This window comes from Nomia melanderi, chromosome 8, assembly GCF_051020985.1.
Source record: "Nomia melanderi isolate GNS246 chromosome 8, iyNomMela1, whole genome shotgun sequence".
Classification (NCBI taxonomy): Eukaryota; Metazoa; Arthropoda; class Insecta; order Hymenoptera; family Halictidae; genus Nomia; species Nomia melanderi.
Window position 1 is genome coordinate 5,508,204 of NC_135006.1, and position 15,467 is coordinate 5,523,670.

The 15,467-nt window shown below is 36.5% G+C and overlaps 2 protein-coding genes across 11 annotated transcripts in view; both read left to right on the forward strand.

Annotated features, from left to right (window-relative positions):
- The window catches only part of Nrx-1 (neurexin 1), a 529,026-nt gene extending 518,342 nt beyond the window's left edge, over positions 1-10,684 (forward strand). For all 6 annotated transcript variants that reach the window (XM_076370172.1, XM_076370173.1, XM_076370177.1 and 3 more), the window contains 2 exons: positions 21-180; positions 1,949-10,684. In XM_076370172.1, the coding sequence (XP_076226287.1) occupies positions 21-180; positions 1,949-2,369 (581 nt within the window). In that variant the 3' untranslated portion in view covers positions 2,370-10,684. The remainder of the gene's footprint in view (positions 1-20; positions 181-1,948) is intronic.
- Positions 10,685-11,900: 1,216 nt separating this feature from the next.
- On the forward strand, positions 11,901-15,417 carry IntS11 (integrator complex subunit 11). 5 transcript variants are annotated; one of them, XM_031975550.2, is made up of 5 exons: positions 11,901-12,352; positions 13,306-13,558; positions 13,630-14,052; positions 14,121-14,945; positions 15,006-15,417. In XM_031975550.2, exons 2-5 carry the CDS (start codon positions 13,310-13,312, stop codon positions 15,294-15,296), a joined length of 1,788 nt encoding a protein of 595 aa, XP_031831410.1. In that variant the 5' UTR covers positions 11,901-12,352; positions 13,306-13,309; the 3' UTR covers positions 15,297-15,417. The 5 variants fall into 5 exon arrangements, with proteins under 5 accessions (XP_031831410.1, XP_031831409.1, XP_031831411.1 ...); XM_031975549.2 differs by lacking the exon at positions 11,901-12,352 and adding an exon at positions 12,359-12,557; XM_031975551.2 differs by lacking the exon at positions 11,901-12,352 and adding an exon at positions 12,564-12,712.
- Positions 15,418-15,467: the final 50 nt, after the last annotated feature.

Here is a 15,467-nt window from a genome sequence, read left to right on the forward strand (position 1 = left end):
CCATTCCATTTTCCAAGCAGATTCCAGCTCGGTGACGTACACGACGGCCCGCGAGTACACGACCAGCCACATCAGCACGCAAACGTCTCCAAGCTCGCCGTCGACATCGACCCGGGATATCGTCACCGTCTCCGTCCAGTACAATGTGTCAACCACAGACCTCGAGACCAGCCACGCCAGGTAAGTTTGTCAGTTCTGCTCAGTCGTCCCGCGGCGACGCCGAAATTCCACGGTCCCCAATATTCGCAAGGGGGGTTGTAAGCTGGACGTGCCCCTCGGCCTTAAAGAACACGCTCCGTCACTTGATATACGTTCTACATACTGTTGACGAGGGGTCGTTGTTTTTGTAATGGATTTTCATTTGAACAGCTAGTTTGTTTCTTTAATTTAATCGTTTACCATTTATGATGAGGGGTAAAGGTTCTATATTGATGGCGCTTGAGTTTGAGTAATCGGAATTGATGAGGATGAACTGATAGTTCGAGGGGTAGATTTGAAAGAGGAAAATAAGATGATTTTTTTTTAATTGGATAGTTTCTGTGTTGAAATAGTGAAAGAAGTTTTGATGATGATAGTGTTTTAGTTAGGGGTATATGTACGATGCAGAAATGTTTTATTTGGTGTGAAGCGATGATCGTATAAGTAGACAGATTTAATGTTTTGTTTAATCGTCTATGGATAAGTAGCAAGTTTTATCTTTTAGTATACCTGTTGATATTGGTATTGATTTATTTGTTTTCTTAGCTGATCTTGCATTTCGCGCGTGGTTGGAGGTTGTGGACAACCAAACTACGATTAAGCAAACAGATTGGTTTTAGTGGTTTGATTAGTTAACCGTTCTCACGGATTCTGTTGGCAATCAAACCGGCTGGCAAAATTGATTCAGCATCGATAATTCTAAGTTGCCAGCTAATTAAAATCTGCTTTATGTTTAAATGATATATTTTATTTAATAATTTAGTTTGTGTTTACTGGGTAGTACATTAAAATAACGTTGGTGGTTCTACATTTTTGTGTGTATTTTTGCTAAATTGTTGTTACATTTCACTTAATTTATTTTAATTAATTTTTAATATCAAAATATAACTAAACATTGTTATAAAATAAAATATAAATTACTAAGTAAACTTATTAATTCGTCAGATAATAGAAATCGTATAGATTGAATAAACGCAATTTTATCATTGTTACAAAACACTAAAGACCAATTACTTTTGGTGCTTCATAATTCCAGTGTTAAAACGCAGTCGACGAATTTTGAAAGCTCAGTTCGAATTCCGCTAGCGCGTTCCCTCTTTTTCCTTTTTCTTTTACACCACTGAATAAAAGTTTCCAACTATTTTTCCATTTTTCAACAATAGACTTTAAAACAAAGAAATACTGTACTGGAGTAAACAAATTTCATTATCCGTTCACGTATTACAATAACTCCCTATTCGTTAAAGCCGACTCATATTATTTGTATATTACATAGTTACTTTGAAATCGCTGGAAAATTTAAACTTCCATAAAAAAATAAACGAACTAATTGAGGAAATGCCTGAAACACTTGAGAAGGCAAATAAAATATAAGGTTTCCTCTTTTTATGAAAAGGTTGTGGTAAGATTGTTATTGCCTTTAATAGACATTACTGAATAATTTTTTTATATCTCCATAATTCCGATTCATTAAACTATGTTCAAAGATTTTAAAAAATTATAAAATTCTCTCACCAATATCTGTAACCCGTAAATCGATGCAAATTTTTAAATGACCAGAAACTTTCGAAGAAGAAGAAATATCTTTAAAAACTGAATCATACGTTTCCAACAGAATTGTAAACATTTGCCTCCATCGACTCTTATAGCCCCGTATCATCTAATGGATTTAAATGTCTTGATAACCCTGTATCATCCAATGAACCTAAACTTCTTGGATCCTAAACGATCATATTCTACTAATTTGCAGTAGTGTCGTGACGCCGAGATCGACGACCGTGACGACCCAAACGACCACCACAGAGATGACGGACCCGCCACCACCACCGCCGCCCCCGATGGTGTACCCCCCGATGCCAACGCCGCCTAAGAACAACAACAAGAGGATAACAAGCGAGGCATCGGAGAACGCTGCACTGATAATTGGCATCATTGCCGCGGCGCTGATTGCGATCGTCCTGATCATCCTGATTATCCTGAAGTTCAAGAACCGTCCGGAGACCAGCTACAAGGTCGACGAGACGAAGACCTTCTGCCAGGACCCGAACGCGGCGTTGCTGGGCGCAGCCGGTTCCGGCCAACCGTTCAACGGCGCCCTGAAGAACGGCGCGAACGGCAGCAAAACCAACAAGAAACGCGAACTGATAGACATCAAAGAGTGGTATGTGTAGACACGGGCCACAACATCCATGCGTCCGCTAAGACTGCACACGTGCTTCAATTTCGTGACGAAGTGTATCCGCGTATGAATCCGAACTGTAAACCGAACGAGTGAGCCTCTTCTAGATTCTTCGTTGGTGCTAAGATACGAAACACAGGATAATAAGAAAAAGGGATACGAAGTAAAGGGGGGACTGGTCAGAAGCGCCTTTCGGTCGTATCGACGGATAGAAGAACGGTGTTCCTAGCCGGTGACCGACTGAAATCGGTGACGGGCCAGTGATCGAGGAATTCGGACGGATCGTGAATTCGTTCGGACGCCGGGGATAATGTCGGAGGACACTTCGATGGGATTCCTCTACCGTTAGAGAGGTTCGATCGTCGGCGTGATTTGATCCATCTTTACCTCCCGAGGTTCGATCAGACGTAGAGGTCGACCGGGGACGCAACATATCCGAGTGCTCTCGCGTCGACGACGAACCCGATCGACGCCGATCCGATTCCATTGACGGTGTGCACCCATAAGCCAGCAGGAGACAGGAAGATTCAACGTCGATGTACTAGACATCGGAACCGAACGCGAGCCAAGACTGATAACACTGTTTAACCGACGAGACGAACGTAGGGGAACGAATCCAGGTACCCGAGTCGTCGAATTGTCAACACTCTTTGGACCGACGACGCAAATTTTCGTCTTTCGTTAGCCACACGTTAACGTCAAACATGTGAATCCCCATTTTTCGTTCATCGAGGATTAAAAAAATAAAGATTCACATTTCGGTCATTCACATTTTCGACGCTGTACACAAATCGGAATCGTGCAATCCACGTGTTTACTACCTGATACTGTACGAGACTGAAGTTAACTCGCGACGTGAGGTCCAGATAGTGTTAACCGTTCGCGGGTGGAAGGTTGTGCCGATTAGAGAAAACGGGTCTGAGCGCCGGCGGGGGTAGTGTGTTTCGTTGTTACTTTGTTAGAACGACGCTCGAAACTTCACTTCCGTCGTTTTTCCGAGCGTAAGCGACATCCGCCGATCAAAGCCTTGAAACACGGCGAGCGGCGCACGACCTAACCCCCCAACGCGTAAAACTTGCGAAATCAAACTTCTTCCTTGTTGCTGTATCGTTAGTTGTGTATTATATTTATTGTACATGAAAGATTTATTGTGTACCATAGAACGTTCGCGCGCATAATCACCTTCCTTTAGGGTCACTGTCGGTGTAGACTCGACGATGAAATTTCACCGGAGATAAATAGAACGGGGGGCTGGCGTTACGTCGCGTCGCACCGTGTCTCGAGGGTCGGACCTCGCTTTTCGTTGAAAAATTCTTCATAGTCCAGTATAATATAGTCGGAACGAAAGGAACGTTGGGGAGATGTTGGAATTAAACGAAGCGCAGGGACGAAAGTATCGATACGAACGATCCTATCTAGCAATTAATGAACTTATTGTTGTATAGAAGAAAAAAGGATATGACATTTATCGATTATGTTATATGTGTAAATTGTTTATTAAATTATATAGATTTTATTAAACAGGGAGAGCGTGAGCGTGTTTTAGGTGTGTGCACGAGTGTGTCGCGTGTGTGTGTGCTTGCGCGTGTGCGTATGCGTGAATATAGGACCCGCGTTCTTTGTTCCGGCGAGGAACAACGACTCGAAGAACATCGGTGTAAATACATCGATACGAGAGCCGAGTCGTGACGAAATCAGAGGACACTGTGAATCAGTCGACACGGCTATACACAGAGATGCTCGCGTTCATGCGAGTACAGGGTGTGAGGACAGTATTTGCCAAAAGAACAAAAATCAAGGAACGTTTGACCGGTGTTTAACCCTTTGACGTCCGGTATTCTTCTCAGTTCGAGTCGACCTTACATTTTTCAAAATGCTTTTACGATTTCCCACGTGTCGATCATTGTTTTTCAAACCTCTGTGATATTTTTTTGATACTCGCCTGATACTTTTCTCCGTAACGGTTTTTTGATAGTTGCTTTTCGATACTTCTGTGATACTCGTCCATTCGTCGATTGTCGTGAACTTTGAATCAAGTCTTTTCTTTCGGGACATTGACGCATGAAAGATAAGATGTTGAGACTCTGACACGGTCGGTGAAATAAAGGGCTCCAAAGGGTTAATTATACTGGCGCCGAACATTGGATATCATGAAATAACTGTTTCTATCGAGCTCTATCGTTTTCTGTTTTAGAATCTCCTCGGAAGCTTTGTTTCAGCTTTTGGTCAAATCTATGGTAAAACATTGATAAGAATGCATTAAACAGAGCTTCCTCGAATCTAGGTCATCATCGTTATGTGTATCTCACGTTGCTCGATGTGCTCTAATTTTTCAGAGAATCCTCTAATTCAAGACTAGTGCTAGCTTTTTATTACGTACACGTGCCAGAGCTTTCGCACTTTTTATTTGAAACTGCACCACGAATATCTTAGGCTAAATTAAATTCAATCCAAACCAATTTCGATAATAAAACTTCTAACGCTTCGGTACCTGAACACAGTAACGAGCCACGTTAATGTAACAAAATCAGGGTACCTTAATAGCACTAACGAAGGAACACAGTGAAGTGACATAAAGATAATCTTTATATTCCAATGAAAATGTAAGATACAACTTGATATAACACGATTTTCCTGTTAAACCTCAAATCCTTTACAAATAATTTAATAGAATTGAATGAGGTGTGGTTCATTCCAACTAATACAACATCGGAAAAATGATGAAGATAAATTCGCCATATAATTCTGATCATTAAATTAATTCAGATCTTATGGTATCGAGATCGATTTAATTTACAGAATATTTTATGCAGCATATCACAGATAATCGTATAAAATGGCAGCACTAGTCCAGATTGCAAGTCGGAATGCAGTTCATAATTTCGAATCCCTTCGAGCTACTATCATCCATCAAAATGATCATTGCACAAAGGATTCTTTTAATCACTAGAATTCTAATGGAATATTTGTTGAAGAGGAAGCCGACTCCTCAAAGAACTATTTTTCACGAGCGAAACGTTTCCGAGCTCTCGACGTGTATTCATAGAACGATTAACTCGTCGTTGGCACAGCGAAGCTGTACGCGCTTGCGAATGAACGAAAGAGAGGGAGAGAAAGATAGAGAGAAAGGGAGAGAAAGAGAAAATGTGAAAATGATGATCGGCCGAGGGAACCATTCCCTCGGAAGATAAGAAGAAAAACGTCCGATTGTTAAAAGCTTTTTAATACTTAGCAAAATGCTTAGCGTGTTGAGGACCTCTAGTCGGTGCGCTATATTCTTTAAAACCGGCGTTCCTCGAACCTGGTGACTTGAAACGGCGGATATTCCGTGCAAAGGATGGAACGCAAGTCAAGTTAAAATCGATCTTGCTGTTCGTAAGAAAGAAAAATGGATTTCATTGTGAAAAAAACGAAAGAAAGAGAATTTTATTTTTGATAATTCATATTTCAAATTTTAACACATTGAGCGCCAGCCCGTGAAAACGCGGGATTCTGAGTCTGTCGCTCGAGCGCCGGCCCCGCAATAATGCGGATTTCTGGATTTCCGTTAAATTATATATGACGAATATGCAATTAAAATGTACTATTTTCGAAAATGTATAATGTTTTGAATATTTTTTTTGGCTACTCATTGATCAGATACAAACGAATGAGGCCGGCGTTTGGGCTTTAAGTGGCTGATACCGGCGCTCAGGCTTTAAATGTCTCTTAGGTCACCGGCGCTCAATATGTTAAGTTTCGACTTGTTATTTAAGAAACAATTAATATTGGTTACTCTACTACTTTTAATGTAACGTTTACAATCAAATATTTTAGATTCTTATACCGATTAAATATTGCACTTAATTAATTAACGATACATTTGATGAAGTACAGAGTCTACAGAAATAAATGATAAAGTTAACTCGCCCATACACGTATGTACGTAGAATTCTAGCATGCTGTAAAGCACAAAGCTTGTACGGAATAACATGCAAACAAGCAAAAATCAATGGAAAATCTAAGAAAAATGCAAAAAAAGAATCTATGTGGCGTAATATTGATATAAATTAATGCGTTTAAGAAAGAGATAAAATATCTTGTATGATTTTTATTAACACAAACTTTATACATATCAAAGGAATGATTAAATCTTTTAGTTCTTACAAGACACCTATCGAAAATCATGAGCATGACGATGTATGTGGAATATACGAATCGGATTTTTAATTATAAGTATTGACTTTAAAAAGAAATAAGTTCTTAACGGTAAGGCATATTTGCTGTGAGAATCAATACTTATGACTTACATTTTTAATGTAATACGAAGAAAGTAATATTTTGCTCTTTCTATCGAAACCGATAATTCTACACGAACGTTTTGTCGCTATAAGTATTTCAAAACACTTACACTGCCGGTCACATATTTAGATCACCTTTCTAAATACTATTTATAATATAATTATAACTTTTATCGTAATTCATACATAACAAACTTTTCCTTAATATATAAATATTTTTGACGAACTAGAAAATATATAGAATATATCAATTTATTTAAAATACGAAAAACAAAATAACAAATGCAACTTTCGCTGACATTTAATTAAATGCAAGATAAATTGTTTCTTAAATGATTATACAGTCGAGACTTTGAATTGATAATTCCTAGAATTTTGTTATTGGGAAATACTTTTGAAAATACTTGTTTAATACAAGATTATCATATTTTACGTACGTCTGCCATTTAAATTGTATTTTCATTTGAAATAATTTTCTAATATAAAATTATCATATTTTATTGAATTTCCACGTTTAGTGAGCGTCAAGAAGATGTTCATTTTTACTTTCGGCCTTCTGTACGGAATAAATTCCGTGATATCAGAAAGTTCGAGGAATACCAATCGACGCGTTTCTCCGCGCGTAAGTTCGTTCTTCGTTCTCCAGACAACTTAGAAACTTCGGGTACGATTCCTATCCGATTTGCTTCTCCCTTATTAATTCTGAAAATTCTTGCTCCTCGCTTTTGCGAACGAGTGGGCTAGTTAGCGTCGTTTTCGTTATAATTCATGTTCCAGCATTGAACCGTACACGCTTTCGCAACTCTACGTGGGTATCTCGTTGCGATGATCGACCCCGTTTTCTCAATTAGCATCAAAAACTGCCTCCCTCGCCTTTCAGGGGGAATATAATTGGCTCCTAACGAGCGCGAACATTTAACCCTTTGGAGCAGCGTAGAAGTCACACCGTTTTCACTCGCAATGCGATTTTTACCATAAAGTTTCACTTTTCATCAAATTTCATCAATTTTCCATTGTTCGAATTTCTTGGATTTTTGAAAGGAACCTCGGATCAAATTTATTGAATCCTCGTTTAGCCATTGATCTTGATGTTTAGGAAGTGTCGTTTTTCTGTGATCTCCACTTTATTGAAGATATTTAATTCGATATTATATTATGATTACTATTTAATTTAATGTATTTGCGTGCAACATTAAAAGAATGGGTCCCTCGCAATTATATTCAATTTTGTGAAAAATGTCTGAATGATGATGAATTGGAAGACAATTTTTATTCGAGATGATAAGCTCACAATAATATTAAATTATCAGGTAGTTCAATTATTCTGTGAATATCAAAAATTTGATTCGTATTCGTCGGAATAACTTTCTCACTGAACAAGTATTATACCGATATGGTGAACAAACTGTAATAATTATTTTAATTCTGGAATTAAATGATAACCAAAAAGAAGTTTATTTCCTTAATTTAAATGAGCGACATATCATATGCATCACCTTATGCATATGCTTCGTAAGTTTACAATTGGAAGGGAAACGTAAAAATGAAGGACAAAAATGAACGACAACGATCATTGAAGCGAAAGATTTCCGAACTGATAGAAAATCCGCAAATGTTTTTGAGAAAAGGAATCTTATCCAAGGGCGTAGTCTTCGACAGATATTAATGTCGGAGCACCAGCTCTCGAGGAAACACAATTGCCATGTATTAATTCGAACAAACGACGTATCCGACCGATCACAGCCCAAAAAACGCATATCAAAAACAATCTGTTTTCGACGATCATCAAGGAGGAATAGAGGAAATTTGCGAAATTACCGAATTCAGGATATCATACGGACGATCACGAGTATTTTTAAGATTTTCCTCGAATCGCGATGATTTTCTTCTTCCTTTTTACAAACGTTGTTTAACTTGCACTATTCTCGTATTCAATTTAGGTATACCGATCGAACAGAAAAGTCGGATCATCCGAGAACTCACAATCGCTTTCTGACACTTTGATGCAAAAAAAAACGAAACGAGTATAATAAAAAAAAAAACGAAATACGGTGAAGAAAGACAAGAAACAAATTATACAACTTTTCTGATATATCGAACTCTTTTATATCTTATACCGCACAAGAGCTTGAAGGATCCACGTGCAGCACGACCTTCGCTGATAAAAACGAAAGCCACCAGATGGCCCCTGGCCACTTATTTGGACTTTCTTTTTCCCCCTTTTTCGATTTATCGTTACTTTTTTCTATAAAGAAAAAGAAAAATAACTTCGTCGATTCGACACGATGAAAACCGAACGATGACACGTTTTTAACACACGACGCTTTGAATGGCACAATAATCTTTACTCTCTCGACTTTGCTGGACTTGCAAATCTTTACCTTCGAGATCATTCGTAGGATATAAAACGATAAGTCGATGTGGATTTTGTAATATTTACGTGGCTACAGTTGAGCGGGCAGTCTTAACGATATCCTCTGCAATTAACGACGCGATTAACGATCCACGTCCGAAACGTGGTGGCCCATCGAAAGGATCAATGACAACATCATAATCGCGAGCATCATCAAACCAGAAGAAATTTCTTCTCTCGGACAACATTTGTGCGACTGCGATCTGAAAACGACGATCAACGAACGTTAAACGGAATTCAATGGAACATCATCTACGTTACGCGAAACAAAATAACTATCCCGGTATTTTCGTATTAACAATCGAATACGTTTGGCCTTTTTGAACGGTTTTGAACTTTGTATTAAATCTAAACCAATCATTTATATCCTTTCGTACGTAAACGTTTCGTGATAAATTGTTTAGAATAACAATGGGAACAGTTAACTAAAACCAAAAAGAAGATACTTTAAAGTATCTTACAAACATTCGGGTAATTATTATTCGAATAACTGATTTCAATGATTCAAATAAATTTGTGCGTTTACTCTAAGAGATATTTCCTAAAACTATGGTTACGATGTTCGAATTTTTCTTCTGCCACTTCAATCAAACGATCTTTTAATCGATATAACGAGCTAATCGCGAATTTAAGAAGAGCAACAAACAATTCTCATTAATACGAAAATACTAAATAAAGATATCAGCAAGGAAAGTATGAAATTCTTTTTAAGTCGTGTACAACCTACTACTTTACCCCTCTTTTTTCTTAAGAAAACAGATTCTCTACTTGTAACTTCGCCATTATGTGCCATGAGATGGCTGCCGTTTGCCATACGTGTTTGCTACCCTTTGAAAAACGCGAACGGGTCGTTTCACGTTGAAGGAGAGCTTTCTTGGATACGACGTCAAGGATGTTGATAGAACCGAAATACAATATAGTTCTTACAAAATTAGGAGAAGGTTTAGCTAGATTAGCTTGATACGTTGTTAATAATCATTGATTATTTACTATTTATAGAAACCGAGTTTCATGGTCAAGTATTTAATAGAGAAAACTTCAAAGAATCCAGCTATATTTTTTCAGAATTTTTTTACTCAGTACTTTCATATATAAATTGCAAAACTCTAGAAGGTAGAATCCCAAAAAGTACGAGTAAATTTCGAAGGTGAACATAACAATATCCTGATTTCTTGAAATAGAAAATATTAACAATTCGCATTTCGGTATCGTCAAAATACCTGGTGTTGCGCCCGAAAAGTGATCTGCGTGACATGGGATGACTCGGACATATTGTTATCACTGCCCTCTAAACTCTCTATCTGCATATCCTTCGATGTACTGACGACTAATGTTTATACTAAACTAGTTAACTTCTAATAAGATATCTTACCGATGCAAAATGTTACTCTAATTAAACTTAAACGCATTAAACCTTGAACTTAAGTGTGTCACAAGGTAGGATCATACCTAAGCATAACTATTAATGCGTAGTGCGACAACCAGAAGAACATGTGTAAACGTAACGGAGTGATGACGAAAGATTGAGAGAGTGTGTGGTCGTGTATTTATAAGTGTATGCGAAGAAAAAAAACAGTAATAGGAAAAAAGGGAATGGGAGTGGGGGGGGGGGGGGGGGGGGTGTAAGGATGTAAAGAAAAGAAAAATGTGTGACAAAGTATCGTGAACCGGAAAGTCGTTAGATAGTAGGCAGACATGAAAACCGAAAAGAATAAAAAAAATAAGCTCACACAATTGTATCTAGAATCGCTATAGCTAGATGGAATTATATTTTACATTGTACAGTCTATAAGTATGGATGCACTATATGAATCTAGATAGTGAAAATACGTTCGTGGACAAAGATAAAGACGCAAATGAGAACGTGAGAACGTTGACGATATTACGAGGTCGATAAATATTTGCAAAACCCTAGAATTGCAGGCAATCGCAAATATTTTTCTTGTTTATTACACTGATTACCGACTTTTTACACGTACACATACACGCTATACGTATATGTATGTATAGTAGAATTGAAGCGCATGTATGCGTAAATCGTTTCAATTCTACTCGAACAGGAAATGGTAAACACAGAATGTTCTCCGTCGCTATTCCCGAACACCTTTCTTGTAAATGGTGTTAGGAAGAAAAAGTTCAATTATTTATTACTTTTTTTTATGTTGACAGTATAATATTGAATTTTCCATGTGTATTCACAGAAAGTGATGCTTCATTTAGACCGCTTAAAAACGGAAAATAATTTCTTTAAATTTATCCGAGCTACTCATAAATAAAGTATGATCGTACAAAAATTTTTAACGATGTTTATTTTCCTATTTTCTTTTTATTTATCAAATATTTGTATGATATATAAGATTTAATATAATCATTAACGACTTATATAAATCCCTGTTTATCATGTAGAAGAAAAGAACATATTAACTACCAAGTTTGAAATGTTAAACGTTGTACACGTTGTTTGAAATAATTCTTACCGCTTGTGTCTTAACCCCTCTGTTGTAAACGGCAAGAATCATTGTAGACGCATGTATTCGTATTGTTGGATATGGTTCACGAGAAATTTATTCTTCATCATGGTAGAACTATTTTTATTGTTTTCATGTACATTCTCTGGGCTCATTTGCAAGAAAAACTTGATTGGAGAATGATGATAACGCACCATGAACATACTGTGTATATTTTTGCGTATACGTGGAATGTATACATTTTCTTATATCGAAATAGAGAAACAGAGAAGGGGGAGAGAGAGAGAGAGAGCGAGAGAGAGAGAGCGAGAGAGAGCGAGAGAGAGAGAGAGAGAGAGAGAGAGAGAGAGAGAGAGAGAGAGAGAGAGAGAGAGAGAGAGAGCGCGAGCGAGAGACAGAAAGACAAAAAGAGAGAAAGAGTGGCGAGTCAGTCCTTCAACGCAACTCGAGTCAGTTGTTTGACTTACGATAAGTCGGGACGAACACGAGCGCAATGTAACACGAGCGTAGTGTACAATGGTGCATATAGATTTTTTACACGTCAGACGATGCCTCTTGTCCTGTTTCGTTAGTATTTTCCGATTTGTACCGCGCGAATCTACGACGCCGTCACGACATACGATCCCACGCATCCGCAAGTTTCTTTTCATTTAGCGCAGCGACGAACGTTTTACAGGACACGGAGTGAAAGAAACGAGAGCGAAAAAGTGAATCATAAATTTAAGGGGGAAATTAATAAGAAAGGGAGTGAGGGTAAACGAAGCACGACGACGATACCTTTTACAACTTAAATCAAAGCAACTCGCGCGCGCACGTAAGTGATTAATATACATATATGGTGCGTGCACAGTGACGCATTACGAAATCTCTTGGAAAAAAAATCGGAGACATGTAAATACATAGAGATAATGCCATAACTACGAAATTATATGAATAAAGTATTGGAAATGTGAATCAGACTACGTTGTTACCTTTCTCCTGATAGCTTACGTTTTCCCGATTCATTTAAGTCGAAATAGGTACGTATTCGGTAGTTGCATGCTTGACCCCATAATCAAGCCATGTAAAAAGAAAAAAATTGGTTACTTTAAATATTCGTCGAATAAGACGACTGATAGTACATATCAAGACCTACGGAACGACTTGAAATTTATAATAGGCTTCTGTATTTTAGGTACTAGCGCAAAACATTTAAAAAAAAAAGTTTCTTCTCGTGAATAATTGGATTAATTAATCGGAAAATGAATTTCGTTTTTTGATAAAACCGTATGAAATTTCATTCATTTGTACAGTTAAATAAAATGTAATTATACAATAATTATCACACAGTTGTTGAAAATTTCTTAGTGGAATCCGCTCTTTTTTTAATGCAATTTTGAATGCACCTTTAGTTCTACAAAGAAAGGTTATGTTCACTGTTAAACGCTGGAAGATAGGTGTCAATAATATAATGCAAATAAGATTAACGTTTTAAATCAGTTACCTTCGATGATAGAAAAATGAAAACTAAATAAAAAATTATTTATATAATAACTACCCGTGATAAAACATGGGTTAAACCAATCGTTGATTAAACGAAGGGATTTACAGTGAAGGTTAATTCTTTGTGTTTCGAATCAATTTATTACGACTTTTGTTGAAATTTTATAAATTTTCTTTCTTTCTGTGAACTTAATTTCGATCATCATTAAAAGACGTTATTACTTTAATAACGTATCTTGTAATTAAACGAAGTAATTATATTATTTTAATTACTGTATGATTCAGAAAAATGCCGGATATTAAAGTTACCCCTTTGGGAGCTGGCCAGGATGTTGGAAGAAGCTGCATCCTTGTGTCCATGGGTGGAAAAAATATTATGTTAGACTGTGGCATGCATATGGGATTCAATGATGAAAGACGATTTCCAGATTTTTCATACATAGTCCCAGAAGGCCCGGCAACTAATTATATTGATTGTGTTATTATTTCACACTTTCATTTAGATCACTGTGGTGCTCTACCATATTTTACAGAAATGGTAATATCAAATGCGTGCATTATGCACATTTTATTCAAATATTAAATTTTAATACATGGTGTTGTATACAGGTAGGTTACACTGGTCCAATTTATATGACACATCCAACAAAGGCCATTGCTCCTATATTACTTGAAGATATGAGAAAAGTTGCTGTAGAACGCAAAGGAGAAAGTAATTTTTTCACATCGCAAATGATAAAAGATTGTATGAAAAAAGTAATCGCTGTTACATTACATCAGTCTGTCATGGTCGATTCAGAGTTAGAAATAAAAGCATATTATGCAGGACATGTACTTGGCGCTGCAATGTTTTGGGTTCGTGTTGGTTCACAATCTATTGTATACACTGGAGATTACAATATGACTCCTGATAGACATTTGGGTGCTGCATGGATAGACAAATGCAGACCAGATTTGTTAATATCAGAATCAACATATGCAACAACTATCAGAGACTCTAAAAGATGCAGGGAAAGAGACTTCTTAAAAAAGGTATGTCATTATAAATAATTATATATTACATTAAATATAATCAGAAATTTACAAAATTGCTTTTATAGGTTCATGAATGCATTGATAGAGGTGGAAAAGTATTAATACCTGTATTTGCTCTTGGACGTGCACAAGAACTTTGTATATTATTAGAAACATATTGGGAAAGAATGAATTTAAAAGTTCCTGTTTATTTTGCTCTAGGATTAACTGAGAAAGCTAATAATTATTACAAAATGTTTATCACATGGACTAACCAAAAAATTAAGAAAACTTTTGTACAAAGAAACATGTTTGAATTTAAACATATAAAACCATTTGATAAAGCATATATCGATAATCCTGGGGCTATGGTAGTATTTGCTACTCCAGGAATGTTGCATGCTGGATTATCTTTACAAATTTTTAAAAAATGGGCTCCAAATGAAGCAAATATGGTTATTATGCCTGGTTTCTGTGTACAAGGAACTGTTGGACACAAAGTCTTAAATGGTTCTAGAAGAATTGAATTTGAAAATCGACAGATAGTTGAAATAAAAATGTCTGTTGAATATATGTCCTTTTCTGCACATGCTGACGCAAAGGGCATTATGCAGTTAATACAATATTGCGACCCTAAAAATGTCATGTTAGTACATGGTGAATTTGCTAAAATGGAATTTTTGAAAGAAAAAATTAAACAAGAATTTGGAATTAATTGTTATAATCCTGCAAATGGAGAAACTTGTATTATAACAACTATTTCTAAAGTTCCAGTTGATGCTTCTTTAGCATTATTAAAAACAGAAGCAAAACGTTATTCTGCTTTACCACCAGATCCTAAACGACGAAGATTACTTCATAGTATTTTAATGTTACGCGAGGATGGAGCATGTCTCGTAGATGCAGATGAGGTACTTATGTTTATAAGTGGTGAATAAATTGTTTACTAAAAATAACTTTTTCTATTAAAGGTAACAAAAGCAGCCGGTATAATGAAACATGTAGTACGATTTACGTCTACCGTGCAAGTAAGAGATCCTGGTCCAGCACATTCAACAACTTTAAAATTATTACAACCCTTGAAAGAAAGATTATCAGGCTGGACAGTTCAATTAACCGATGGATCAATATCTGTTGAATCAGTTTTAGTGAAAGTAGAAGGTGATGAAGATGATCAAAAAAGTGTATATGTTTCATGGACAAATCAGGATGAAGATTTAGGTAGTTATATTTTAGGATTTTTGCAAACAATGTTGAATTAAGTAACATTGTAACATTCAGGGATTCGCACCTTGAACATTAAAAATGTTAATGTAATATATTTTAGAAGATTTTTATAATCTGTAAAACTTATATTGAATAAATAGTTTTTTAAGAAAAGTATCCACTACATATTTTTATTAATTTTAAATTTTCCTTTGCGTACGATACCG

Bases quoted from the DNA above. Each gene is read 5' to 3' on its own strand.
- IntS11 (XM_076370180.1), top strand. From the start codon at position 12,807: ATGAAATTTCATTCATTTGTACAGTTAAATAAAAT. The intron at 12,842-13,305 runs GTAATTATACAA...TGTATGATTCAG, and splicing joins TTTGTACAGTTAAATAAAAT to AAAAATGCCGGATATTAAAG. The intron at 14,946-15,005 runs GTACTTATGTTT...TTTCTATTAAAG, and splicing joins GTCTCGTAGATGCAGATGAG to GTAACAAAAGCAGCCGGTAT.